At 36.4% G+C, this 26,336-nt stretch overlaps 1 protein-coding gene across 2 annotated transcripts; it reads left to right on the forward strand.

Annotated features, from left to right (window-relative positions):
- Nucleotides 1-726: 726 nt before the first annotated feature.
- CCNC (cyclin C) lies at nt 727-25,657 on the forward strand. Of its 2 annotated transcripts, none has more exons than XM_020892360.2 (12): nt 727-1,046; nt 7,092-7,198; nt 8,229-8,313; nt 8,507-8,576; nt 10,666-10,717; nt 14,913-14,968; nt 15,708-15,743; nt 16,419-16,510; nt 17,226-17,293; nt 21,761-21,840; nt 22,909-23,027; nt 23,849-24,284. In XM_020892360.2, exons 1-12 carry the CDS (start codon nt 1,015-1,017, stop codon nt 23,901-23,903), a joined length of 852 nt encoding a protein of 283 aa, XP_020748019.1. In that variant the 5' UTR covers nt 727-1,014; the 3' UTR covers nt 23,904-24,284. The 2 variants fall into 2 exon arrangements, with proteins under 2 accessions (XP_020748019.1, XP_020748018.1); XM_020892359.2 differs by lacking the exon at nt 23,849-24,284 and adding an exon at nt 24,453-25,657 and having other exon boundaries at nt 732-1,046.
- Nucleotides 25,658-26,336: the final 679 nt, after the last annotated feature.

Genomic DNA, 26,336 nt, shown 5'->3' on the forward strand with positions numbered 1-26,336 from the left:
ACTGAAAAACTGAGAGATGCTGGACATTTAGATGCTGGAGTTCTGGGTAGGAAGCAGAAACCAGGTTGCACACAGGAAGTATTTCTATGTGGCATTCTGGTAAACTGCCTAGAAGTTCACAGAAGGAAGGGACCTGAATCTCCTAGCCTCTAGTAATTTGTCGTGATCTCTTTTTGCATTGTTTTGCAGTCACTTCATTCCAAAAGAACTCCATTAAGAACGTATTTGGCTTGGTAGGTTTTTGAGGCCAAGTGAAAGTGTGAAAGTCGCTCAGTCGTGTCCGATTCTTTGCAATCCCACGGACTATACAGTCCATAGAGTTCTCCTGGCCAGAATACTGGAGTGGGTAGCCTTTCCCTTCTCCAGGGGATCTTCCAAACACAGGGATCGAACCCAGGTCTCCCGCAGTGCGGCTGGATCCGTTACCAGCTGAGCCACAAGGGAAGCCCTCTGAGGCCAAAATTACCTTTATTTCTCTTTCCAAACACAGGAGAAAGAACAAAGGTCAGGAAGTCGTATACTTTAATACAAAGCCACTGTGCTGCCTTGGAAGCCTGTAAGATGGAGTAACGTAAAACCGAACAAGGGACGACTTCCCCACGCCATCCCTTTCCCGTGAATTGGACCGACCACAGATACCCGAGCCGCGCGGGCTCTAGGCCGGAAATAACGAAAACTCTCGCGAGACTCTCCCAACTGCCGCGAGATTTCATTAGAGTCAGTTCCCGTCTCCTTTCTCAGTGTGCTCAAGGGGTATCTCCTCCCCGCCTCCTTCCTCCGCTATCGCGGGGCGGGCCGGAACTTTTATCCGTAGGAACTGGTTTATACAGCAGAGTGTTGCCGGCCGGCGTCAAGGAGAATAGGGTGCTATCTTCTTCCTCTCACCGTCGCCGCCGCGGAGCGGAGCTGAGCCCATCAGATCAAGGAGCGCGGTGACCGGGAGGGTTGGGTCTATGGTCGCTCCGCGGGCCGTTCCGCCGGCTGGTGCTTTTTTATCAGGGCAAGCTGTGTTCCATGGCAGGGAACTTTTGGCAGAGCTCCCACTAGTAAGTGATCTTCCGTTTTTTCCGGGCCTGGCTCTTGGAGGTGCTGGGTGTACGGGGCCTGCGACTCCTTTTGGCCTGGATCCCGGCCCCTGTCCCGAGCGCCGCGGAGGCTCCCGGGAGGCGGCGGCAGCGGCCGGAGGCGGGATGTGCTTTTTCTTCGGCGACTCCCCTCACCGCGTCCCGTTGGCCGGGTTTCGGAGGGGTAGAAAATTTCTTGGCGGGGGTGGGTAAGAGGGGTTGAATCTCCGGAGAAGGGATGTTCGAGAGTTTTAGCTTCTCATTCTTGGTTTAGCTAGGCCGAGGTTGGGGGCAGGGGAGAGGCGGGGCTGGCGAAGGTTGGGATCTGGGATGGGCACAGGTATGGGAAATGTGACACAGTTCCAAACTGTGAGGTTGGCTGCTCAGGACGGTTGTGGTTCGCGCTCGCCTGATATTTGTAAAGTAGGTTGGCATCAGTAGTCTTTTGCCATTCTTCTTGTGTGTTGAGTGGATTAATATTACTCCAAGGAAAGGAGGGAGTCAGGCTTGTTTCTGCTCATGAACCGCATTCTGCCACTGTCTCTAAGCCTATATGGTTTTTAATGTTTGTAAGGTAGAGGTCAAGGACTCTCAACATTTGTCCATTTCGTTAGTCTGTGTCTCATGTTTTGTTTTAAAAGTGTATTTTCTAGAGACTTTACGAAGATCTTTAACGTGTTTTCATGAATAAGTTTTTGTTGACCTCTGTACCGTGGAAGAACTAGGGTAATATTGAAAACATTTCTCCCTAAATACATTTGTGTAAGCAGATAGGTAGATAGTGATGGGACTAGTTGAACTCTGAGTAGGCTGTGCAGTGTATAGTTGAAAGACGAACAGCACCCCATGGTATCTTAGTGTAAGTAATTTTTCATGCCAAGAGAGCATAAGTAACTAAATTTTGAGTGTGAGGATGGATTCCTATATTATTCAATTGGTATTTTAGCCGTTCGCACTAGAAAAAAAACAATGGGCTTTAAAACCTATTTTCAGAAAAGCAGGTTTTCTTGCTATAAGTGGTTCTGTGGAGATGAAAGGCTGTAGAAGCTTTACTTCCGATCATATTTAATTTGCACTGTGTTCACTGACTGAAATATTTGCTTGGGCAAAATTAAAATATGGAAAATTTCGGTAGTGAAGAAGTAGTATTCTGGTAAACTTTGAAAGAAGCTGAAAGAATTGACAGATATCCAGCTGTTAATTATCAGAAGTTACAGCCTTTTTTCGACTTAAAAAAAAAAAGAAGTTCGACCCTTTGATAAGTCTTCTCATTATGCCTTCATTTCCTGTTGGCTTATTAAAAGGAGGCCAGGATCTATTTTATAAAATCAATTATTTTTTCACTTTTCAAATATAAAATTATAATGTTAAACGTGCTGTTTTGAAAACTATCCTTGCCTCCCTATTCAAATAGTCCTGGAGGAAGGGGCCACTTTGTCTTACTCAGATCCTTTGGGAATCATGGAGTCCCTGATGTGCAAAAGGTAACAAATATGAACAAGACAATCAGTTCAGGAAAAACAAAAATATTACGAAGGCCATTGTTTTAGGTGATTTTAGTGAAAGAGGAAGATTGATATGATTTTTCATGGCTTTAAATTGCCCTTGAACATTAACTGCTGCTATCAGCAGTTAAAAAATGGCTAACATTGCTGCCATCAGCATGGCAGGTTTTTTCCCCTCAGTAACATAGGAAATAATGGTGACTCTTGCAATCGTGTAATTTTAAATTTGAGAATATGTGGTGTTAACTGGTTTGTCTTCCATTCTGCATGCTGTGAAGAAAAACTTTAAAAGAGTTGTTTATGGAATTTATCTTTTTAAATATTTGAAATGACTGTGGAGAAGAAATTGATGATTTTGAAACAGACACTCTAGTATTTTTCAGGAAGTTAAGTAGAACACAATACATTCTTTGACCATGGTGCAGTAAAACTAGAAGGACACTAGACATTTGCTGGTTGACTGAAATAATGAACAGGTAACAAAAAATAAAACTACAAAAAAAAAATAAAACTACAAAACCAACTCTGGATACTTTACTATATCAAAGAGGAAATCTAAAATACAGTTACATATTATCTAGGAAATAGTATAATGAGATTCATATATATTCATGTCTGTGGGATGTGGCCAAAGCCAAATTTATAAGAAAGTTAACATCTTGAATAACTGACAAAGAATAAAAATTATATATTTTACTTTGGAATATTAAAAAGGAAACAGTGAAATAAACCTAAGAAAAACAGGCATAATAAAGGTAACACTGATATTGAAAAGGAAAAAATAGTCAAATTATAAGAGCTGCCTCTTGGAAGGGAAAATCAAAACAGTAGACTAAACTGTGCTACTGAGTATCGGGGAAAAGGAACAATCAGTTCAGTGGCTCAGTCGTGTCCGATTCTGTGACCCCATGGACTGTAGCACAGCTAGGGTTCCCTGTTCATCACCAACTCCTGGAGCTTGCTCAAACTCATGTCCATCCAGTTGGTGATAGAGAAATACGCAATTAGGGATGAGAAAAGTAAGGAATCACAGATGTACCTTTGGGTTAACTCCATTTTCAAAGTAAATTTTAAAGTCAAAACAGAGTTATCAGAGAGCTACTTTAAAAATTGCTCCAGGCCCACATTATTTCATAGGTTCATTTTTACCCACTTCCAAGAGGATCTGCCATTAAAGTTGTTCCGACTCACAGGAAAAGGTTTCCAGCTCTCTGGAGGCCGTGGTAACAGATAGAAATCTAGCAAGTGTAGCACTAACGATGGTCACTTTTGAATATTGATGTAAATATAAATTACTACCAAACAGAGTCCCACATTACATTAAAAGTATAAAAAATGACGCTGATTTTATTGTAGAAATTAGTCAGTTTTGGAAATCTGTTAGTAAACAGTGAAGCCATTAAAAAGACACCTGATAAAATTCATTCTTTTTTTTTTTAATGTTCATTCTTGACTAAAGCTCTTACTAAAACAGAAATAGGATGGTTACGTCATGAATACATATCAGAGCATTAATGGTGAAACATTAGGGGCTGTTTAATGGTGAAACATTAGGAAAGTTAGGATGCCTCTTTCAGGTGGTCCTGAATATGCTACTATTAATGTAGTTAGTAGGATGCTCATGCTTGTGCTTCAGTCGTGTCTCTTTGTGACCCCGTAGACTGATGCCTGCCAAGCTCCTCTGTCCATGGGACTATCCATGGACAGTTCATTCATTCTCCAAGAATACTGGACTGGGTTGCCATGCCCTTCTCCAGGGGATCTTCCCCCACTCGGGGATGGAACCCGGGTCTCCTGCGTGTTCTGCATTGCAGGTGGATTATTTACCCCTGAGCCTCTAGGGAAGCCCAATTAGTAGGATCATGAAACATGACGAAATTATAAATACAAGGAGATAAAATTAACCAGAAAATTCAGTTAATTGAAGCATTATTAGAAATAATAAAGGTTTGATAAAATGACCAGTTAGAAAATTTAAAACTTGAAAATGTTCTTTTAATGTTGATGGAAAAAAATAATTTACAGTGTAACAAAATATAAAATACTCAAGAATAAGTTTAAATGTGTAAGACCTATAGAAGAAAAATGTTTATATTCTGTGGAGAACATAAAGATTTTAATAAATGAAGTTGAGTGCTAGCATTGTAAGGGTATAATTTCTCCCTAATTGACCTTTAAATATAATGCAATCCCAAACAAAATTTTGTGTGAATTTCCTTTTTGGGGACGTGATAAAATTATTCTAAAGTTTGTGTTTTAGAATAATACATAATTATAATAGAACTGCCAGAAATCTTCTGAAGAATAGTAGCAAGAAGTTTTTTTCATACCAGATTTTTATTACTTGATTTTGTATGTTTTAAATTTGGAGAAGGGACTGATAACCCACTCCATTATTCTTGCCTGGAGAGCCCCATGGGCAGAGGAGCCTGGTGGGCTACACAGTCCATGGGGTTGCAAGGGGTCAGACATGACTGAACAACTGAGCGTATATGTTTTAAAATAACATGACTTTCCCTGTGACTCAGAGGGTAGAGAATCCACCAGCAATGCAGGAGACAGGAGATGTGGGTTCAATCCCTGTGTTGGGAAGATCCTCTGGAGGAGGACATGGCATCCCACTCCAGTATTCTCACCTGAAAGATCCCATGGACAGAGGAGCCTAGCAGGCTAAAGTTCATGGATTGCAAAGAGTCAGAAATGACTGAATGGCTAAGCACAATATATTTTAAAATAGCTTGGCGTAGGAACAAGAAAAACAAATTAAAAATAAGAAATTATAAAGAAGATCCAAATATAATGATAGAATTACACGCCGTGAAATTCTGATGACATTTGAATAACCATTTAACAAAACATTTAGCTGGATCCTTACTTTATATACCCTGTATCAGTTTCCAGATGGATCACAAAAACTGAAAGAAAAAAGCCTTAGGGGTATTAGAAAATATGTGGAAATAATGTTGAAGTTGAAACTCCAATACTTCGGCCACCTGATGCAAAGAGCTGATTCATTTGAAACGACCCTGATCCTGGGAAAGATTGAGGGCGGGAGGAGAAGGGGGTGACAGAGGATGAGATGGTTAAATGGCGTCACCGACTCAATGAACACGAGTTTGGGTAAACTCTGGGAGTTAGTGATGGACAGGGAGGCCTGGCATTCTGCGGTAAAGAATCGGACACGACTGAGTGAACTGAACTGGAAATTTTTTTATAAGTCATTTTGTGTCAGGGAAGGCCTTCTTCCCATGTGTGACAAACATAAAATCGAAGTTAAATGTAAATAAATTTGAATAAATATATGATTCAGATTTCTGTATCACAAATCATTAAATATTGAGAAATCATGCTAAACTTGGGGAATGTCTAGAGCATATTTGACAAAAATGATTTTTTAATCCATAATATATAAATTTTAGATCATAAGACTATCTGAATCATAAAAAAGATGACCATCCTATTAGAAAAATGGTCATGTTAGAATTACAGTGTGCAAAGAACTGTATTAGATCAATAAAGGCATGGAAGAGTGTTTTACCTTAGAAGTAAATTTAAATAGTGAAATGCTAACTTGCCTTAAAGTTGTAAATTATTTAAAAGATAGGTGGTAACCTGTTGGGTCAAGTATCTTATGACACACTCATGTCACTTATGTGAATGGATACTGCTATGGGAGGCAAGCTGACAATGCATATCAAAATTACCAGCAGAACTGCCCCATTAGTTCTACTTTTAAGAAATTATTCCATATATTAATCAAATATACAAGGGTGAATTACAGATGTTCATTAAAGCCTTACTTGTAACAGTGAAAAAAATAACTTATATGCCTAGCAGTAAGGATTAACTAAATAATGATCCATCATAATGACATGCAGCAATTTAAAGGGATGCTAAATGACAAATTCACTGACATAAAACTTTCAAGACATACTGAGTGACAAAAGCATGTTGTGGAGTATTTTGTGGGATCATGACAATTGCCTGTCTATTTAAAAATAGAGTAGGCAGGAGGAGGAGACTATTGGTAAAATAAATTCTGAAGCAGCTTTTAACATGAATTTGTGAAGTAGTATACTCTAGTTACTTATGAACAACTGAGAAAAGATATACTTCAAATCTTAGGCACCATCAAATGGTATCAAATAATTTCTTTATTTGTCACTAAAAGTGTAAATATTACTGCCTATTAAAAATGCTCGGCACCACTGAAGATGCCTCTTGATTTCAGTCTTAGAATCAATGAAACGCACCAGAATGGTGATGAGGTAGGGGTGGGGAGAGACAGATCAATAGACTGAGAAGGAAGGGATAAAAGAGCAGATTTTTTTTAGGGCATATATACATTTATTAGTGAGGCCATTCTTAGTGTCAATGTTCCAAGAAATGTGAAAAATATTGTTTTTAAAGGTTACTTGTATTCTGTACTTCTCACAATATTAGCTGCCTGCTCAATCTTAGAATATTTTATATAACTTTGTGAGTGAATTTTCTGTAGAATGTCAATCTCTGCCTTTTTTAGTTTACAATGGATTTTGGATAAACAAGATCTGTTGAAGGAACGCCAAAAGGATTTAAAGTTTCTCTCAGAAGAAGAGTATTGGAAATTACAGATATTTTTTACAAATGGTAAACTTTTCTTTTAATTGGTTGAAATAGTGCAGTTGGTTACCTCTGAATTAAATGTTTTTCTGTAATAATTTGTGATGTACTGTTTTAGTCCCTATTTTACATTTTTATTTGCATGTACTTTTTTACAATTTATATATCATTTTAAGTGCTAGGGCCTGGTGCACTGGGAAGACCCAGAGGGATCGGGTGGAGAGGGAGGTGGGAGGGGGGACTGGGATGGGGAATACATGTAAATCCATGGCTAATTCATTTCAATGTATGACAAAAACTACTGTAATGATGTAAAGTAATTAGCCTCCAACTAATAAAAATAAATGGGGAAAAAAAAATAAAGACTTATTTTACGTAGGACTAAGAAAAAAAAAGTGAGTTAAAGTCTTCTGTGACTCTTACATGTCAGAGACACTCAAGACAGTCCAAAAGTATTAATTTCCCAAAGCTTTTATAATGTATCATTAAACTTAATTTAAGATAGCTAAAGCAAAGTTCTTTAAGGATAAATAATTATTTGGATTGGCATCCTGTATTGGTCATTCCTATTTTACAAGTTTGCTTTAGGATTTAGAGTTAGAAGATCCTTGTTCTGCCACATGATAGCTTTGTTACAGAATCTTTATTACACTCTGTCCACTCTTATTGCAAAACTACCTCTCTGTAGTTTTGAGGATTCATTCTGGGTTTTTTATAAACTTTATTATGTAGTTATAATGCTGATAGGTGTCTAATAATATGAAAAACATTGAAAACACTTAGCAGGTAGAAGGGAAATAATCATTCAATCTCCTTGATTCAAGAATAGTTTTTACTGTGAGACAATTTCTGTTTTTTTGTTATTGTTTATGTGTAGCTATATATTTTTAAACAAATTTGCAGCCCTAGTACTAGATCACTGTGATCCAAGTAGAACTGTACAACATGTATAGGTTTTTCTCTTTGTTAAAATCAATATAGTCATCATTTAACCGCATAGAAATTATTGTTAAATGTTAACTATATCAGAAATACATTTAACTTTATTCTCTTTTAGTTATCCAAGCATTAGGTGAACATCTTAAATTAAGACAACAAGTTATTGCCACTGCTACGGTCTATTTCAAGAGATTCTATGCAAGGTAGGGATGTGTTATTTTGGAAATATTTTTATGTGTATTTTAAACCCTTATCTAATGTTGATGACCTTATATAAGTGAATCATGTGTTTGCCAGAGTTGTTCTTTTTTTCCCATATAAATATTTTCAATAAGAAATGTTTTCGTGTATGTTTTTTGTATGAATGATCTTTAACTTCATTTAATCATATTTTAGGTATTCTCTGAAAAGTATAGATCCTGTATTAATGGCTCCTACATGTGTGTTTTTGGCATCCAAAGTAGAGGTATGAAATACTTTTCTTCATCAAAGTACAGTCAATGTATATTGCCTAATCCGTCCCAGTTTTCATATTACCTGTGTAAAAATAATAACAGATGGTGATTTATGTAAAATATTGAAATTTGTATAGGATCAAAGAAATATCTTCTGCCTCTAAGACATTTATTGTTTGGCACTAAGGTGTATTCCATAAATGCTACAGCTTGTCTACTGTAGCCTGAGAATGTTCTTCCGTTTCCTCTCTGTGCTTCCTGTGTTCTGCTGTCTTCCCTTCTTGCCTCCTGATGGGCTGCCTAGTGGGCTGTAGGGAAAGCAAGCATTGGGGTGGTTACAGCTGTTACGTGCTTTCTAATGAAGAATGGTTTGGGTGAGGGCAAGAGAAGAGAGATGGAAACTTTCAGCTGAGACCGAATCTCTGTTCACCTTACTTAACCTTTACAGTATTTCTGAGAGAGCTCAGCTAAAATCCAGATAGTAAAGCAGATATAATTAACTGGTCTTTATAATAATCCATTGTAATCTTTAGTAATATGAATCTTTTATATTATGTTTCTATTTTTAGATGCTGTGTTTAGAATAGTAATTGTATTTCTGAATACTGAATGGAATTTAATTGTAAGTGGTAATTTAAGGAGGTAGAACCAACTCTGTTTTTAAGTTCTTTAATGGAAAAGAAGGTGTTTATAAAATGCCTGTGTTATGGGGTGGCTTTTCCAAATATTACCATATAATTATATGTATCCGAAGGACAACCAGTATGGGAAACCAAGACAAAAATCTTCTTCTAAACTTCTTGTAAACTTCTTCTAAACTTCTTCTTCTAAACTTCTTGTAGATTAACTTAGAGTTTTAATTTGTCTTCTTTGTTAGATATCTTTTGTTACATGATTTACTGAATAGAACTCTTACAATTTACTAAGTGAAAGTTTTTGCTTGAAGAATTTTGTGTAGAATTATCCTGGAAGATGATGTATTCTTTCATATTTGGTTATAGCATTTAAAAAAAATCTTTTAACTTTGACCAAATCTTTCTGTGTTTTTTTCAGTTGTGTGAGAACTATATTGAAATGTCATTTAAGAAAATGTCTCAGGCATTTAAATTACAGTTTCATTTATTATGGCTTGAGGTTTATATGAAATATATACTACAGGCATACATGGGTTCAAACACACTATTAGATATGGCTTGAGGTTTATATGAAATATATACTACAGGCATACATGGGTTCAAACACACTATTAGATAAGGATGGAGGTTGAAGGTTTTTGGACAGGCTCTAGTAGTTTCTTTTTTTGACTAAGGAACCAAGTCTTGATTTTTCAGTTTTAAAATGAAGCTTTGGGGAAATCCCTGGTGGTCCAGTGGTTTGGACTCCGTACTGTCACTGCCAAGGGCTTGGGTTGGATCCCTGGTCAGGGAACTAAGATCCTGCAGGCTGTATGGTGCAGCCAGGAAAAAAAAAAAAAAAGAAAACAAGCATTTGACTTTATAAGGTTAGCTACAAATTAATTAAGACTATGTAAGGTGGATCACCTCATACTTTTTAGTTATTTCTATAACAGTGACATATTAAGTTCAAAGAAGAAATAGGAACTGATGTCCAAAGTCTTAACGCCATGCCATGGAAATGAATTTGAGTACAGAAATCTGGCACTATCACTTTAGGGCTTGGTTTCTACTTTGGTGGTTTAGTTGCTAAGTTATGTCTGCCTCTTGCGATCCTGTGGACTGTAGCCTGTCAGTCTTCTCTGTCCGTGGGATTCTCCAGGCAAGAATACTGGAGTGGGTTGCCATTTCCTTCTCTCGGAGATCTTCCCGACCCAGGAATCGAACCCAGGTCTCCTGCATTGCAGGCAGATGATTTACCAACCATGCTATCTACTTTGGTACCTTCCAGTAATAATAAATTATAAAAGTATTTAAGCATTTGTGTTTAATTTTAAAGAAAGGTCATAAATTTAGATACTTAAGTACATCATTCCTTTGCAAACATCAGAGAAACATAGGAAATACTCTGTTTTAATAGACTTCAGATATACTTAGGTTCATTGGGTTACTATGTACTTATTTAGTCTCATTTACTTTTGTCTAGGAATTTGGAGTAGTCTCAAATACAAGATTGATTGCTGCTGCTACTTCTGTATGTAAGTGCAAAAATTAAATCCTGCTTTAAAATTGTAATTCTGAAGAAGGCTCCATAGGACATAGATGTTTTGCAGTTTATGAGAGCTATGAGAGATTAGTTGGGTCTATTAAAACTCTTGAGGTGAGGTTATTACTTTGAATACTAAAAATGGATAGTTACTATTGATCTAAAAACATCAGTTCTATGGCTCTTAATTTTATAAATAGGGTAAAGGAAATTTTTATTTTTCAATTTTATTATACTTTATTGCTCCATAATGACTAGCTATTGTGTTACTCTTGTGGGTGAAATAAACTTATTTCTTTAGCAATTGTAATTATGTCTTTGATGGAGATGATGTGTTTTTCCTCCACATGGAAAAGTATGGTGCAGGAAAATATGCTGACTCCCTAGTCCTAGAGCTGATTCTAAGCACCAGTTTGGGTCTAAGCAGCAGCTGTGTACCCTTGAGCAAGTTGCTCTACCTTTTGGACTTAGTTTTTTATCTAAAAAGATGGGGTTTATCTACCTGTGAGTGATGGAATTAAAGGAAACAACACTGTAAAGTACTGTACATAAGGTAATACCAATATTATCTTGTGCTCCATCTCCCTAGGTTAAGCCAAAAGATATTGCCTAACAAAAGATAATTAATTTTTTTTTTCCTCCTGTGATCTTACACAGAAGAGGCAGAAGGTGTTTTAAGTTTCTGAGCCAAGGTTTCATATTTTGGGGTCATTCCCCTTTCTGAAAAGAATGTATTAATATAATTGAATCTTTTTCATGTCATGTCTTATTTTGAGGATAGAAGAGTAATAATCAGTGTTGCCATAGAACTTAATATACCAAATGTATCCCATTGATGAAGTATTAAATTGTCATCTAGAAAATCAGTATTATTAAAAAATTGAAAAATGACTGCAAGGAAATCTACCAGAATATTAGCAGTTCTCATCTCTGAGTAGATTATAGGTGCCTTAATTTCTTCTTTCTTTAGTCTCTGTTATCCAGATTTTTTAGAAGGTGTATATTTTAAAAAATGTAAAATACCTATGTCCAAGGTTGTTTTTTTAATTTGACTTGCAAAGGCTTAAAAGCATACTCATAAGAGTGTTTTACCAATGAATGGGGCACTTACTCTATTTTATTTATGTCATAAATTTTACAGTGTATTATATGGCCCAGACAGCTTAGGTTTCAGATTTCAACTTCAGTGCTTTTGACATGCAAATTAAGCAAAATATAACCTCTCTGTTATATGAGTATATTAATAACATCTATGTCATAGGGTTGTTGAGAGGATCAAATAAGTGAATATCAATAAATCTTTTAGGACCATGCTTTGCTCAATGTGTTATTAGTAGTTTGCTAGGGTAGCCATACCAAAATGCCAGAGCCTACATGGTTTAAACAGCAGAAATTTATTTTCCCAGGATTTTGGAAGCTGGAAATCCAAGATTAGGGTGTCAACAAGTCAGTTTCTGTTGAGGCCTGTCCTGGCTAGCAGATGCCTACGTTATTGCAGTGTCCTCACATGCCCCTTTCTCTGTGTGTGCATCCCTAGTGTTTCTTCCTTTGTAAGGATACCGCTCCTACAGAATTAAGGCCCCATGCTTATGACCTCATTTAACCTTAATTGCCTCTTTAAATGCTCTGTCTCAGAATATAGTCAGATTGAGGGTTAGGGCTTCAGAATGTAAATTTGGGGGGAGGGACATTATTCACCCCACAATACTCAGTAAACTTGTGACTGTCATCATGTTCATCAACAGCAGCATCAATTATCACTGGAAAACACCATACTGAATGCAGTGGTAGATAGATAAATAAGTACAAAGAATTTAAGGACAAGAAAATAAGACATCAATATAGAAATACTAATACAGAAGAAAATAAGTGGCATAAAAGAGTAACAGAGGATGCAGTGAATGTTTTACATGGGAAAAGATGACTTGTTAGATTAATCCAAAAAGACTTAAATAGAGTTTGATAAAGAATTTGTACCCAAGGAAACACAGGGGAAAGACAATCTAGGAACATTGAACAGTTCAGTTAATAAATATATGGGAAAGCTAATGAGTTACATTCGGCGAATAGTGAGTAAAGAAATAGTGGGAAAATAGCACTACCTGACTAAGGCCAGATAATAGATGGCCTTCGTTGAGGAATCTGTAGCTTGTTCTGTTGTCAGTGATGGTACCTCTCATTGCTGTTTTTTCAACATGAGGGTGATTCCAGAATTGTGTGTTGGGAAGTGATTCTGGCAGAATTATGTAAGATGAATTGGAGGAGAGCTTGAGTGTAAGTCGATGGACAAAATTTGAAGTTTTTCATGTGATACGGCATGAGGATACTATGATAGGTGAAATAAGCCAGTCAGGAAAAGGTAAATCTGTGTGATTCCACTTACATGAGGTAATTATAGTAATCAAATTAATAGAGATGGAAAGTAGAATAGTGGCTGCCAGGGACTGGAGGGAGGGAGAAAAAGGGGGCATTGTTATCTAATGAATACGGGGTTTCAGTTTTGCAGGAGAAAGAGTTTTGGAGATGAAGTGTACGTGCGTGCGTACACTCAGTCATGTCCAACTCTTTGTGACTCTGTAGACCATAGCCCGTCAGGCTTCTCTGTCCATGGGATTCTCTAGGCAAGAATACTGGAGTGGGTTGCCATGTCCTTCTCCAGGGGATCTTCCCAACCCAGGGATTGAACCCTTGTCTCTTATGTCTCTGGTCCTGGGAGGCAGGTTCTTTACGGCTAGTGCCACTGGGGAAGCCCATAAAGATGGTAAATTATATGTAATGTATATTTTATCACAATTCAAAAGCCACCAGGAGTTTCCCGGAGGATCAGTGGTTAGGACTCGGAGCTTTCACCGCTGGGGCCCAGGTTCAGTCCCTGGTCAGGGAAGTAAGATTCCACATGGCATGCAGCCTGGCCAAAAAATTCGTTTAAAAACAAAAGAAGCAGAGAGGGATTTTAAAATCTTAGAAACTTTAATAGGTGATAATTTTTAAATTATTAATAACTAAAAGGAGAGGAAAGGGAAGGTTAGGTAGATAATTCCTAATGTCAAGTTTAAATGGCTTAAGATTTCAAATCTTGACAGATGTTACCTATCTAAATTAGCTGTTAGAATACTCAATTCCTACCATTTTTGAGGAGATAGAGGATTAACAGTGTTTTCATTTGTACTTTTTTTTTTTTTAATCTGTACTTTTTTGGTGACTAAGTAGTAACTGTGTATGTGTGTGTGTAGTTTTGAAGAAAGTCCTAGAGACCTTTGCATGTATATTCATGATTTTATTAAAATGTATCATTTGATTAAAAATATACACATTATAAAACGTTTAGAATGTTCAGGTCAGTAAAAATCCTTGAATCTCAGAGATAACCACTGTTAACATTTTTTTGGCTGCATTGTTCTTCTAATATTTATATTTACAGTTGACCTTGAATGACACAGGGGATAGGGACACCAGCTCTGCTAAGTTGAGAAATCTGCATATAGCACCTTGGCTCATACAGTACTTACTTACTGGGAAAACCCACGGGTGTGTAGACGCAGTTCACATCTGTGTCGTTCAAGGATCAGCTGTGCTGTGCTTAGTCGCTCAGTTGTGTCCGACTCTTTGTGACCCCACGGACTGTAGCCCGCCAGGCTCCTCTGTCCGTGGGGATTCTCCAGGGCCCTCCTCCAGGGGATCTTCCCAACCCAGGGATTAAACCCACGTCTCCCACATTGCAGGCAGATTCTTTACCGTCTGAACCACCAGGGAAGCCCAGGGTCAACTGTATATATTTACAAATATATAGATACTTGTGAACACATATACAACCCGTGTTTCTTTTAAGCTAAATTACTAAAGAATAGAGCAATACCATTCTAGAGCTGAAAAGATTTTAGAAATGATAAAAGCCATTGATTTTTTTCCATTTCCTTTATTTTTTAAGCAGCAGAATCCTGCCTTAATATAGTAAATATATCATTGAAACTCTGATTCTATTTCGGATGGGGTCCTAGAGCTTTCTGCCACTCAGTCTTTCCCATTGCCTGAGAAAGGAGGAAAAATCTGCATCTCTAAGCATCCTCAAGAGTTCTTACTAAAAATGATTTAGCTCTACCACCAATATTTTACACTGTATTAAAGAAGTTTTGTGTTAATGAACTCCCCATTTTCTCAGGTTAAATTTTTTTGTTTGTTTTTTTCAGTGAAAACTAGATTTTCATATGCCTTTCCAAAGGAATTTCCTTATAAGATGAACCATGTAAGTATATTGTATAAAATAAAACTATTTCTCAAAGCTGTGTATATAAACTATACCTCCATTTTATATTAAAATGAATAGTCTCCTAGAAATGGCAATTTAACATTGTATGAGAATGTGGACTTTATTTCTAAATTAAAGCTAACCAGATTCTACCATAAACAAAATAATGTATAGCTGTGGTTATTAACCCTGGGTGCCCATTAAATCACATTGGGAGCTTTTTTAATAATACTGATGTCAGGGGCTCTCTGGAAAAGATGAATTTCTGTTACTGTTTTAATAGACATATTCTTTTTCCATCTTGCAAGGGTTTTTTTTTTTTTTTCTCTTTTTAAATTGTATTTTTGTTTCATTTTTAGTACTCTCCTATTATTGATTTGTAACAAGAATGATATTTAAGTGGAGATAATTGCATTTTTGCATTTGTTGAGTGGAAAGTGTATTGTAAAATCTGAAGTTTATACAGGATATTTTAAATAAAAACAAGTAATAACAATGCTTATATGAGACTGGCTTTTCCTTAAAAGAATTAAAATGTCTCATAATCACAGTTGCATGCATTGTGTAAAAAGTAATTTTTTATAGCATATGTTCATTCTGACATAAGCTATTGTTTTCTTGATTTAAAAACATTTTAGTAAAAACTTTTGATAAATAGCTATACATTCTTATATTAGACTAAGTAGACTCAATTTAATTTGCTTTCATGTTGACATTTATAATCTTTTTAAAACAGGTATTAGAATGTGAATTCTATCTTTTAGAATTAATGGTAAGTATATTTCTTCCTTATGATTAAGAGAGTAAAACTTACTTTCAAATTTAGTGAAGTCATAAATTTAAAGAAATAATTGTAGGGAGGTGCATTTTAAAACCATCTGAGTAATATGTGATGGTAAACCATAGTTCCTAGAGGCATCATCACCTGTATGCTCTTGGAAGCCTGTAAAATTGCATATCTTACTTAGGATGGGAAGTGTTTTCTGTTCTAGAGTAACTATAATAGGATTACAATCAAACCAGTCAGGACAGTAAACCACTGTAAATTATTTGCACAGTTTGTGTATATGTGTGGGATTATTTAAAGATAGATTATGTCTTTGGCAGAATTCTGCTCCACCAGTTGGGAATTACGGATTTATAGGCTAATAAGAGGTTTCAGTGTGTTGCAGATGTGACACTTTGAGTCTCTAAGGGAATGGATGCTGACTGACTGCCAACCGATTTACCAAGGTATATTCCAGAGAGAGCACTGCCTTCACTGTTACAGTAGAGTTTAGGGCTGCCATGCTGCTTGCTTAAGAGAATAAGAGGGAAGGGAAGCAAGCATGAGTTAGGAAAAAATACATTTTGAAATACACAATTAAAAACCAGTTGGGTATTGATAAGGTTTTTGTGCTATAATAAATCTGTTTTTATACATGCACATTTTTTAAACTGTTTCTAGGATTGTTGCTTGATAGTGTATCATCCTTATAGACCTTTGCTCCAGTATGTGCAGGACATGGGCCAAGAAGACATGTTGCTTCCCCTTGCATGGTAATTAGAACAGAAGTTATTCATAGTGTAACATGTGAATAGCTAGGAAGGTTGACAATTAAATATGAAGTTTAGCATTTTTAAGTAAGTAAACAGTGCCCCAAGATATGTTGAGTGAAATATCTGCTTATTGAATTTTAATAACTATATTGAAATAAATGCTAAAATGATAAAGATCTTTATTTATTTGATGGATATTTCCATTAAAATTTGATTCTTAAGAAAAACAGACTGTTTACATGAAAATTAAGATTTTATCTTTAAACAGTAATGGAATGTATAACTGAATCACTGTGCTGAACAGCAGAAATGAACACTGATTTCAACTACACTTCAGTAAAATAAATTTTAAAGTGTTATCTTTAGTCAGAATATTTTGGGTGGTATTCAACATACATATTAATATTTTGTATAATTTCTAGTTTCCTAACTGATTTTCTAATTTTAGAAAAAACTTCTATCTTATATTAAAATTTATTGTGAAGTTTTAAAATTTTAAATATATTTAGCTGTAATTTTATTCAATAAATCGGCTTATTGTGACATTCATGTATCCATCTTTTTCCTTTGATGTTTTCACCTTTATGTCTGTTAAAAAATATAAAAGAGATATAAATATATACAGATAGGGATAATCTGGCCCTCTCTGGAGGGAAATGTACAATTATATGAAGTAGTTCTGCTTTCAGTAATATTATGATTTACATTTCTATAGGAGGATAGTGAATGATACCTACAGAACGGATCTTTGCCTACTGTATCCTCCTTTCATGATAGCTTTAGGTATGTAAACGTGGTGTACCTTTATTAGCTAAATTATTATAAACCTATTTAGGTCATCCTAAAAGAAATTTCACTCTATTGTGCTTTATGTTTTTATGTTCCTTGAAGTAATAGACTATTCCTTGCATGTGAACTTTCAATAATATGAACTGCAACTGTCACAAATCAGGATTATTTCCCCCCACCCCCCTTTTTTGGTAAGTTTTTTTTTTTAATCGCTTAAAATAATTTTAACCAGTATCTGAGTTTTTCAGGGGAGAAGTTTGGAATTAAGGCTTCTAACATTAGTTAATATTTATATAAAATTAAGTCTTTCATTTCCTGAGCCCAGTTAAGTCCTCAGAGGTCAAGTAAAGGAGCTTTTGTAGTCCTTAGTGCCTTGCTGGAGGGAAAGTTAGCCACTATTCTGTCAGTTTTATCTGTGAAAGGCAGTACTGTCATGAATTACTAATAGAACACACGGTCTTAGGTTTAAACTTCCTTTAATTTACATTTGTGGGAAAATTACCTAACCCTTTCTGAGTTTGTTTCCTTAATTATGAAACATGGGCAATACTAAAAACTCTATAAATTTGTTACAAGAATTAAACAAGCTTTCTCTTAAATAATGCCTGCCTTATGTTAGGCACTTGTTAGCTTCTGTTTCCTTTCTGTCTTCATTTCCATAACTCTTGTCTTGATTTCCTCCTTATTCTTTTACCAGTTCAGACTTATTTTCATTGGTTTCTCTATATTCAGTTACTCCTTTAATGTTTATGTTTCTCAGCCTTCTTACATGAGGGATGGCAAATAGGTTATACTTTTATAGGACTGGAGGCTCGCTGGAAGTCCTGTGTTTGGAAGGATTCTAAAGTGGCATCTGGGTTCAGTGGGGAGGAATGCTGAGATCTGCATGGGTAGGAAGGCTGTGTGCCACATCTCTGTGATCCATGCTGTTTTTGTTCTTCCCTGGGCAGGCTCATCGATTCGGCTGACTCTTACGTGTTGAAACATTTAAATTTCTTTATTCAACCAAGATTTGCTTCTGAACTGGTCTTTATATCAATTTGTGCCTTTTGGATGCTTCCTTTGGCATCTCACTGGCCCTCAGACTCCCTTTTTTTTTTTTTTTAACTCAGCATTCAAAAAGCAAAGTGGAAGCAGTAGCAGATTTGGGGGGAGGGGCCTCCAAAATCACTGTAGAAGGTGATTGTAGTCATAAAAAGACGCTTGCTCCTTGGAAGGAAAGCCATGACAAACCTAGACATCATATTAGAAAACAGGGGCATCACTTTGCTGACAAAGGTTCATATAGTCAAAGCTATAGCTTTTCCAGTAGTCACGTGTGGATGTAAGAATTGAACCATAAAGAAGGCTGTGTGTGTGCTGTGCTCAGTCGTGTCTGACTCTTTGTGACCCCATGGAGCGTAGCCCACCAGGCTCCTCTGTCCATGGAATTTTCCAGGCAAGAATACTGGAGTGGGTTGCCATTTCCTCCTTCAGGGGAATCTTCGCAATCCAGGGATCAAACCTGTGGTTCCTGTATTGGCAGGCGGATTCCTTACCACTGATCCATGTGGGAAGCGTACAGAAGGCTAAGTGCCAGAAAACGAATGCTTTTGGACTGTGGTTCCCTCAGACTCTTGATTAGGACTGAACTCAACAGTTTGCTCCAAAATATACTTTTAAATGTCTTTGTAATGTTGATGAATAGGACTAGTTAGTTGGAAACCCAGTAGTTAGGCTCTTTTATCTCCCTTGATAACCTATTTCTAGCTGGCAACCAACACCTGTTGTGTCCCTCTTTAGCAATCTCATAGCTATCTTCTCATTTTTATCCAGAGTATTACAGCAGTCTCCTTCCTGGCTAATTGGCCTCCAGCACCCCTGTTGTCAGAGAGTCAGTCTGTCCTCCACACTTGAGCAGGGTTAGAGGTTTTCAACCAGGGCTAATGTTGCTCCCCACAGGGTATGTGGCGGTGTCTGGAGATGGTTTTGGTCATGACAGCTGCAGTGAGATGCTCCTGGCTTCTAGTGAGTAGAAGCCAGGGATACTGCTAAGCATCCTGCACTGCATAGGGCAGTCTTAAAGAATTGTTCAGTTCATAATGTCAGTAGTGCTGAGATTTAGAATCTAAGCGGGAAAGAACTTTTCAAAATACAGAATTTGTGCCCCAATTAAATCTTACAGTGCTCCTCCCAGTTCAGTTCTGTTCAGTCGCTCAGTTGTGTCTGACTCTTTGTGACTCCGTGGACTGTAGCACTCCAGGCCTCCCTGTCCATCCCTAACTCTCAGAGTTTACTCAAACTCATGTCCATTGAGTCGGTGATACCACCCAACCATCTCATCCTCTGTCATCCCCTTCTCCTCCCACCTTCAATCTTTCCCAGCATTAGGGTCTTTTCCAGTGAGTCAGCTCTTCGAATCATGTGGCCAAAGTATTGGAGTTTCAGCTTCATCATCAGTCCTTCCAGTGAATATTCAGGATTGATTTCCTTTAGGATGGACTGGGTGGATCTCCTTGCAGTCCCAGGGACTCTCAAGAGTCTTTTCCAACACCACAGTTCAAAAGCATCAATTCTTCTGTGCTCAGCTTTCTTTATGGTACAACTCACATCCATACATGACTACTGTAAAAACCATAGCTTTGACTAGATGGACCTTTGTTGTCAAAGTAATGTCTCTGCTTATTAATATGCTGTCTAGGTTGGTCATAACTTTTCTTCCAAGGAGCAAGCATCTTTTAATTTTATGGCTGCAGTCAGCATCTACAGTGATTTTGGAGCCCAAAAATATAAAGTCTGTCACTGTTTCTACTGTTTTCCCATCTATTTCCCATGAAGTAATGGGAAATAAGTAATGGGAAGTAACTGGATGCCAGGATCTTAGTTTTCTGAATGTTGAACTTTAAGCCAACTTTTTCACTCTCCTCTTTCACTTTCATCATGAGGCTCTTTAGTTCTTCTTTGCTTTCTGCTGTAAGGGTGGTGTCATCTGCATATCTGAGTTATTGATATTTCTCCTGACAGTCTTGATTCCAGCTTGTGCTGCCTCCAGCCCAGCGTTTCTCATGATGTACTCTGCATATAAGTTCAGTAAGCAGGGTGACAATATACAGCTTTGATGTACTCCTTTCCCTATTCAGAACTAGGCTGTTGTTCCATGTCCAGTTCTAACTGTTGCTTCCTGACCTGCATATAGATTTCTCAAGAGGCAGGTCAGGTGGTCTGGTATGCCCATTTCTTGAAGAATTTTCCACAGTTTGTTGTGATCCACACAGTCAAAGGTTTCTGCATAATCAATAAAGCAAAAGCAGATGTTTTTCTGAAACTCTCTTGCTTTTTCGATGATTCCAGTGGATGTTGGCAGTTTGATCCCCAAACTTCTGGATAAAATCCATAGCTTTGTCTTAGCATTTATACACCTGTCAGTCTCTGTTCCACTCCCACCTTTTGTGAACAGTCAGCGTAGGTGTCTTCTGCAGTGGTGTGCTCCCCAGCCTCGTCCTCCCTGCCTCACCTGAGTCTCTGTCCCTGGTTTACTCTGTGTAGGCCCTGAGAGGGCATTCCCACTGTGTTTTTATTACCTATTTGTGTAATTCTGACCTCTGGCCTTTCAGCTCATCTTGGACAAAGCCCTACTTTCTAACTTTAACTTGGGGCAACCAGTATGTTGTTTCACATTGAGTTGCTGTTTGCCTAGAATGTCACTCTTAACAAAGTCATATGGTTAACCTGACCAGGGAATGTAAAATTTAATAAGCCTGTGTGGGATGAGGGTAGGCAGGCTACTTGGGAAAAATTACAGTAGGCAAAGTTATGATGTAGATTGTCATCTTTGGGCTCTTTCATTATCTTTGTTAGTTTGTATTGTAATATATATAAATGCATTGTATATAGTTCATTCGATTTTTTATTCCCTCAGCTCTGCTAGATTACAACACTGAATTCTGTATAGGGTGCCCAGTTTTCACCTAACTTGATCATATGCTAATGACTTGAAAAAGCAGAAGCAACACTGTTTTTAATTGAAATACCAAAACAGAGTAGCGTTGAAATTTATCATTGCATAGATTGGCTGGTTTTTCTGGTTTGTTTTTTTGTCACTCTGGCTTTTGGGTGCATTTGACCACTACTTTGTACTACTGTTCAGGGATTCTTCCCCTGTGCTAATTTTCTCAGTGGACTTTTTCCTCTCTGACATGCCCTGACTTTCAAGGCAACTGCACCATGACTAGCTCACCTCATGTTCACCATGAAGAGCAGATGTCAAAAACCTTAAAAAAAATATATATATATATCACCCAGTAATTTTTCCTCCCTGTAAGATTAAATCGATGGGATGGTCATATAATCCATAAGTTATATGAATCTGTATAATTTTTAAAAAGAATATAATAAAATACACGTAAGTGAATGAATATCTTTCTGACTCCATACACTCCATGTGCAGTTAAACATGGAATTTGTGTCTCATTTTCTCTCCAGCTTGCCTGCATGTAGCCTGTGTTGTACAGCAGAAAGATGCCAGACAGTGGTTTGCTGAGCTTTCTGTGGATATGGAGAAGGTAATCTTTAGAATTCCCTTAAGTGAATATAAACTTGAACATTTTGAAGTTAATGTCATATGTATTTACCATGTGCCTAAAATTTCATGATGTCAGCCAGGCTATGAGTACTTTTTGGTTTTAAAAAAAAATGTTAAGAAATATGTTGGCAAGAAGAATTAGTTTTGACCATTTAGGTTATGTTTCTCTTCAGTTTAGGATCACATAGAATGGTAAACTTAAGAGGCTGACTGGTTGCAAAGCAGCCTCTAATTGCCAAAATTATTTTAAAAGCTGCCTAGTGACTCCTGTAACACTACTGTAAGCTCCATTAACACAGCCTATCTCCTAACAATGGATTGTTGCCCTTTGTTCTACCTTTTTTCCCTGAAATGTTCTAGAATCAGTCCAAGGATAGATTTACTCAGAGGAAAAAGAAAGATCTAATTTGGAAACTGGACTTGATAGATTTGTAGCTGCTGGTTTTTGAGCACCTTAACTCATGTGTAGAGTAGTTAGTAGAGAATCAAAACAAAGTTTTTTGTGCACTACCTCTCATTAAATTGTTTGAAGCAGTGGTTTTAGAGGCGGGTACTCTGCAGTGGTAGGGCTTCCCGGGTGGCTCAGTGGTAAGGAATCTGCCTGCCAGTGCAGGATCCCTGGGTCAGGGAGATCCCCTGGAGGAGGAAATGGCAACCCACTCCAGTATTCTTGCCTGGAGAATCCCATGGACAGAGGAGCCTGGCAGGTTACAGTCCATTGGGTGGCAGAGAGTTGGATATGACTGGGAATACACACGCTCTATAGTGGTATTCTCTTTCATGATTTAGACTTTTGTTCCTAGTACCTCACTGTTTTGTTTTGGTTTAAGATATCAGTAGATAGAAGGAAACCAACTGCAGAGATGGATAAGGATAGGACTAGCATACATGTGCTTTCACATTTACTGGGATTGACTAACCTAATCTGAAGGATAGAGACTATCTTTTCACTGTTTCCTAAATGATGTCTAGAATGCAATGTGTGTTCTTTATATACCATATGGTGCTTGATATTGCCTCTGAGAACTTTTCAAATATTTTCTTCTAGATTTTGGAAATAATCAGGGTTATTTTAAAACTGTATGAGCAGTGGAAAAATTTTGATGAGAGAAAAGAGATGGCAACTATTCTTAGTAAAATGCCGAAACCAAAACCTCCTCCAAACAGGTACTTTGTAGACTTTAATTGTTGATTTTATTTAATTATATATTTCATAGGCATTATCATATTTTTAATAGATTATGCTATTTTGTTTTTATAAAATGTCTTCTAAAACTTCTGATACATGTTTTTTTGTGACTTAATATTTTAAAGACATCTCATTTTTAAAACTACATTAATCTGATCATCTGTTAAGTAACTTCTCCTGATATAATGGCAGGTCTATTACAGGTATCCCTCAACATATGGCTGTATACTGTACATAAGTTTAAACAGAACAGGGATAGGCAAGTCCATCTAAAATTCAGGGATAAAGAATTTTGTAGTAGTTCATGTCAGTTTCACTCTGTGCCATCTTTTTCTCCCCAGTACTAGCTGTTACCCTGTTGATAAAGTTCAGTATCATTTTTCAAAAACTTAGATGATTGATCTGATACTGTAAAGATAAATAATTTTGACTTTCAAGTGACTCAGATCCATTGCACATAATGACATAATTTTGCTAAGTATGAGTTACTTGTGCTAAAAGGGTTTTTTTGTTGTGGGGTGTTTTAAGTGTTTTATTGTTTTTTAATGGGATCTATTCATTTAAGTTCAGTGGTTCTCAGCTGTCAATGTACATCAGTTCATTTCATTTAGGGGAAAAAGATCAGAAGGGAAACTACCCATCTTAATCATTTATCAAGAAAAATAAATAAGTTATATAACATTAAGACTGATTTGTAGATCTGGTATGTTAAGGTTACTATTTGGAAAAATTAATACTTTTACAAGGAGCTGTTTAAAGCAGTCATTCAAACAGCTACCTTTGGATGCATTTTTTGCAGAAATTCCCTGAGTGATTCTTCACTAGTTGCAGGGCCTGAAGCTGCAAGATGCTGATGGACAAGATAAGGCAATTATCCTATTGCCACAGTTACTGGTATTTTCAGTTTCAGTGTTTAAATATTCAGTGCTTTTCAGGAAATTACCATATTTCTGATTTTTAAAGGTTTGCTGTATTCACATATGGTTTTATTATGCCTTTGGACAATAATTTTTTGGAAGAACACTTCTTGATTTTCATTATTAGTAGGAATAAGATTTTCCATGTATAATTTAATAGGAAATTTGTCTAGAACAATCTCTATGTTGAGTGATACCTGTAATGACAACAAAATACCCTAATTGAAATTTTTGAGTGTATATGGACACTAACTTCCAGAATGCTTGCTATATGTGTGAGGGCACCAAGTTACATAAGAATAAAAACATAAAACCAAATGTAGTCTTCTGGACTTTAATTTTTCCACATCTGTATCTTACAATTGGAAATGTCTTTGTTTTGTAGAGCTATAGCAACGAATAACCTTAAAACTTAGTAGGCTTACTAGGGTGTTGAAAATGAGTCTTTTAATTGGTGTAAAATCTCTTTCTTCCCCACTTGAACAGTGAAGGAGAGCAGGGTCCAAATGGAAGTCAGAACTCTAGCTACAGCCAATCTTAAAACATTCCGAAGAATTTCATAGTGGACCAGTTGGAAATAAACCATTGGACAGATTTCAGTAATGTCTTCAATGGAACACAAATGAAAATGAATAGCTTGTTTCTGTCAAGCATATTGGGAAGTGATTTTATTTTTGCAAAATGTTTTCTTTACTTAATTTGATTCTAATACATAATTGTTTAAAATCTATTGTTTATGAAAGTTTGGAAAGGTTCTAAGAGAACCTACAGACAGACATTACAGAGACTTTTGAAAATAGCTTCTGATTAGTAAAATTTTTCTTAATTTGGATAATAGAAATTTTAGCTTTTTTATTAAGCCAGAAAACATGAAACATAATTTGTTTAAAATTCTCTTTGGTCACTGAATGACCAAAAAAGGAAATAAGTCAAATATATGGGGGTCTTTTTTTTTTCTCCTTAAGTTAAACTTTAAAATTGTATTTAAGGAATCAAATCTTACAAAATCCTGGAAGGTTTTGGTGATGATGATGATGATTTCAGGGAAATGAATCAATTACCTATGATTTTAAAGTGTATTTTATTCAGTAGTTTTGGTATCTTGCCATGGAGGATACTAGCCCAGCCTAGCAGAAAAGTGCAATATGTACAGCATACTTTGACATTTTAAAAATTATACTCCATAACCATTTTGAAATGCTGGGCAAACATTTTAAAAAATTGCATTTAATTCAGTTAATCAGGCATTTTGAATGCTAATTGGATGGAAACTGTAATATGGTTGAAATTTGTTAACATTTTTGTTATTTTTACTGTGAAGTTTTTATATGACGTACACACCCTAGTTTATTTTTGTGTCTTAGTGTGGACTACAGATTTACTACAGGAATCCTGAGCCAGGAACACAGTCAGGTTTCAGGCCAGTTAGATACTGGCTGTTCTTAATTCTCATCTGAGTGTAGGACTTCAGACTAAATGTTATGTCAGTGGGACTTTGCTGTCTGTAGAAATTACTAAATTACATGATCATTTTCTTCAGACTTGAAGGAGAGTGATAAAATTTGGAGTCATAGGATATTGATGTACAATTTAAGGATTAAAAATTTTTATAATTCAATTGTGAATAATGGATTATTAAATGTTGACTTCCTAGTATAAAACTACAAGAATAAAAATACATTCTCCAGCTATATTGACTAGTGTCTTGAATTTATCTTTTTTGAATCTTCTTTCTGTTGTTTTTGGAGTCTTTCTTCCTTTGGATAAGTATTAAAGCCTTCTATAGTTTATCAAGTAGTAATTTCATATTGTTTATAAACAGACTTTTAGAGTTCGGCTTTCTTGTGGAGAATATCACATAAGCTGGAAAGAGATTATGAAGTCAGTACCATTGACAAACATTGGTCTCCTAGGATTATGAAATAAGAAAAAAAAAGCTCTCCTCAGGTCTGAAGGAATTAAGATTGGGCTTGGGTTGGAAGGGCAGAATGATTATATATATCACAGTCATTGACTTAACCCTATTTTTTTTTTAACCCTACCTATATTTCTAAAAATTTTTTATTTTGAAAATATATATGCCTGGTACTTTTATTTTCAACTTGTTAAGGAGAAAATGTAAAAAACATACAAGAGTAGATAAAATGTTACAGTGAGCCTCCTTAATACCTGTCAACTCATGGCCAGTTTCATTTTAAACTCCCACCACTTCCTCCAATATGCATATTATTTTGAAGCAAATCCAAGATGTTTTGTCCATAATTATCTTAGTATATAATCCTAAGAGTAAAATACCTGGAAAAGAATTTGTCAAAATAGTTTTGTAATAAATGTCTAGTGTTTATATTTTTAGTTATTTCAATATCATAA

The sequence above is a fragment of the Odocoileus virginianus genome, chromosome 19, assembly GCF_023699985.2.
Source record: "Odocoileus virginianus isolate 20LAN1187 ecotype Illinois chromosome 19, Ovbor_1.2, whole genome shotgun sequence".
Lineage (NCBI taxonomy): Eukaryota > Metazoa > Chordata > Mammalia > Artiodactyla > Cervidae > Odocoileus > Odocoileus virginianus.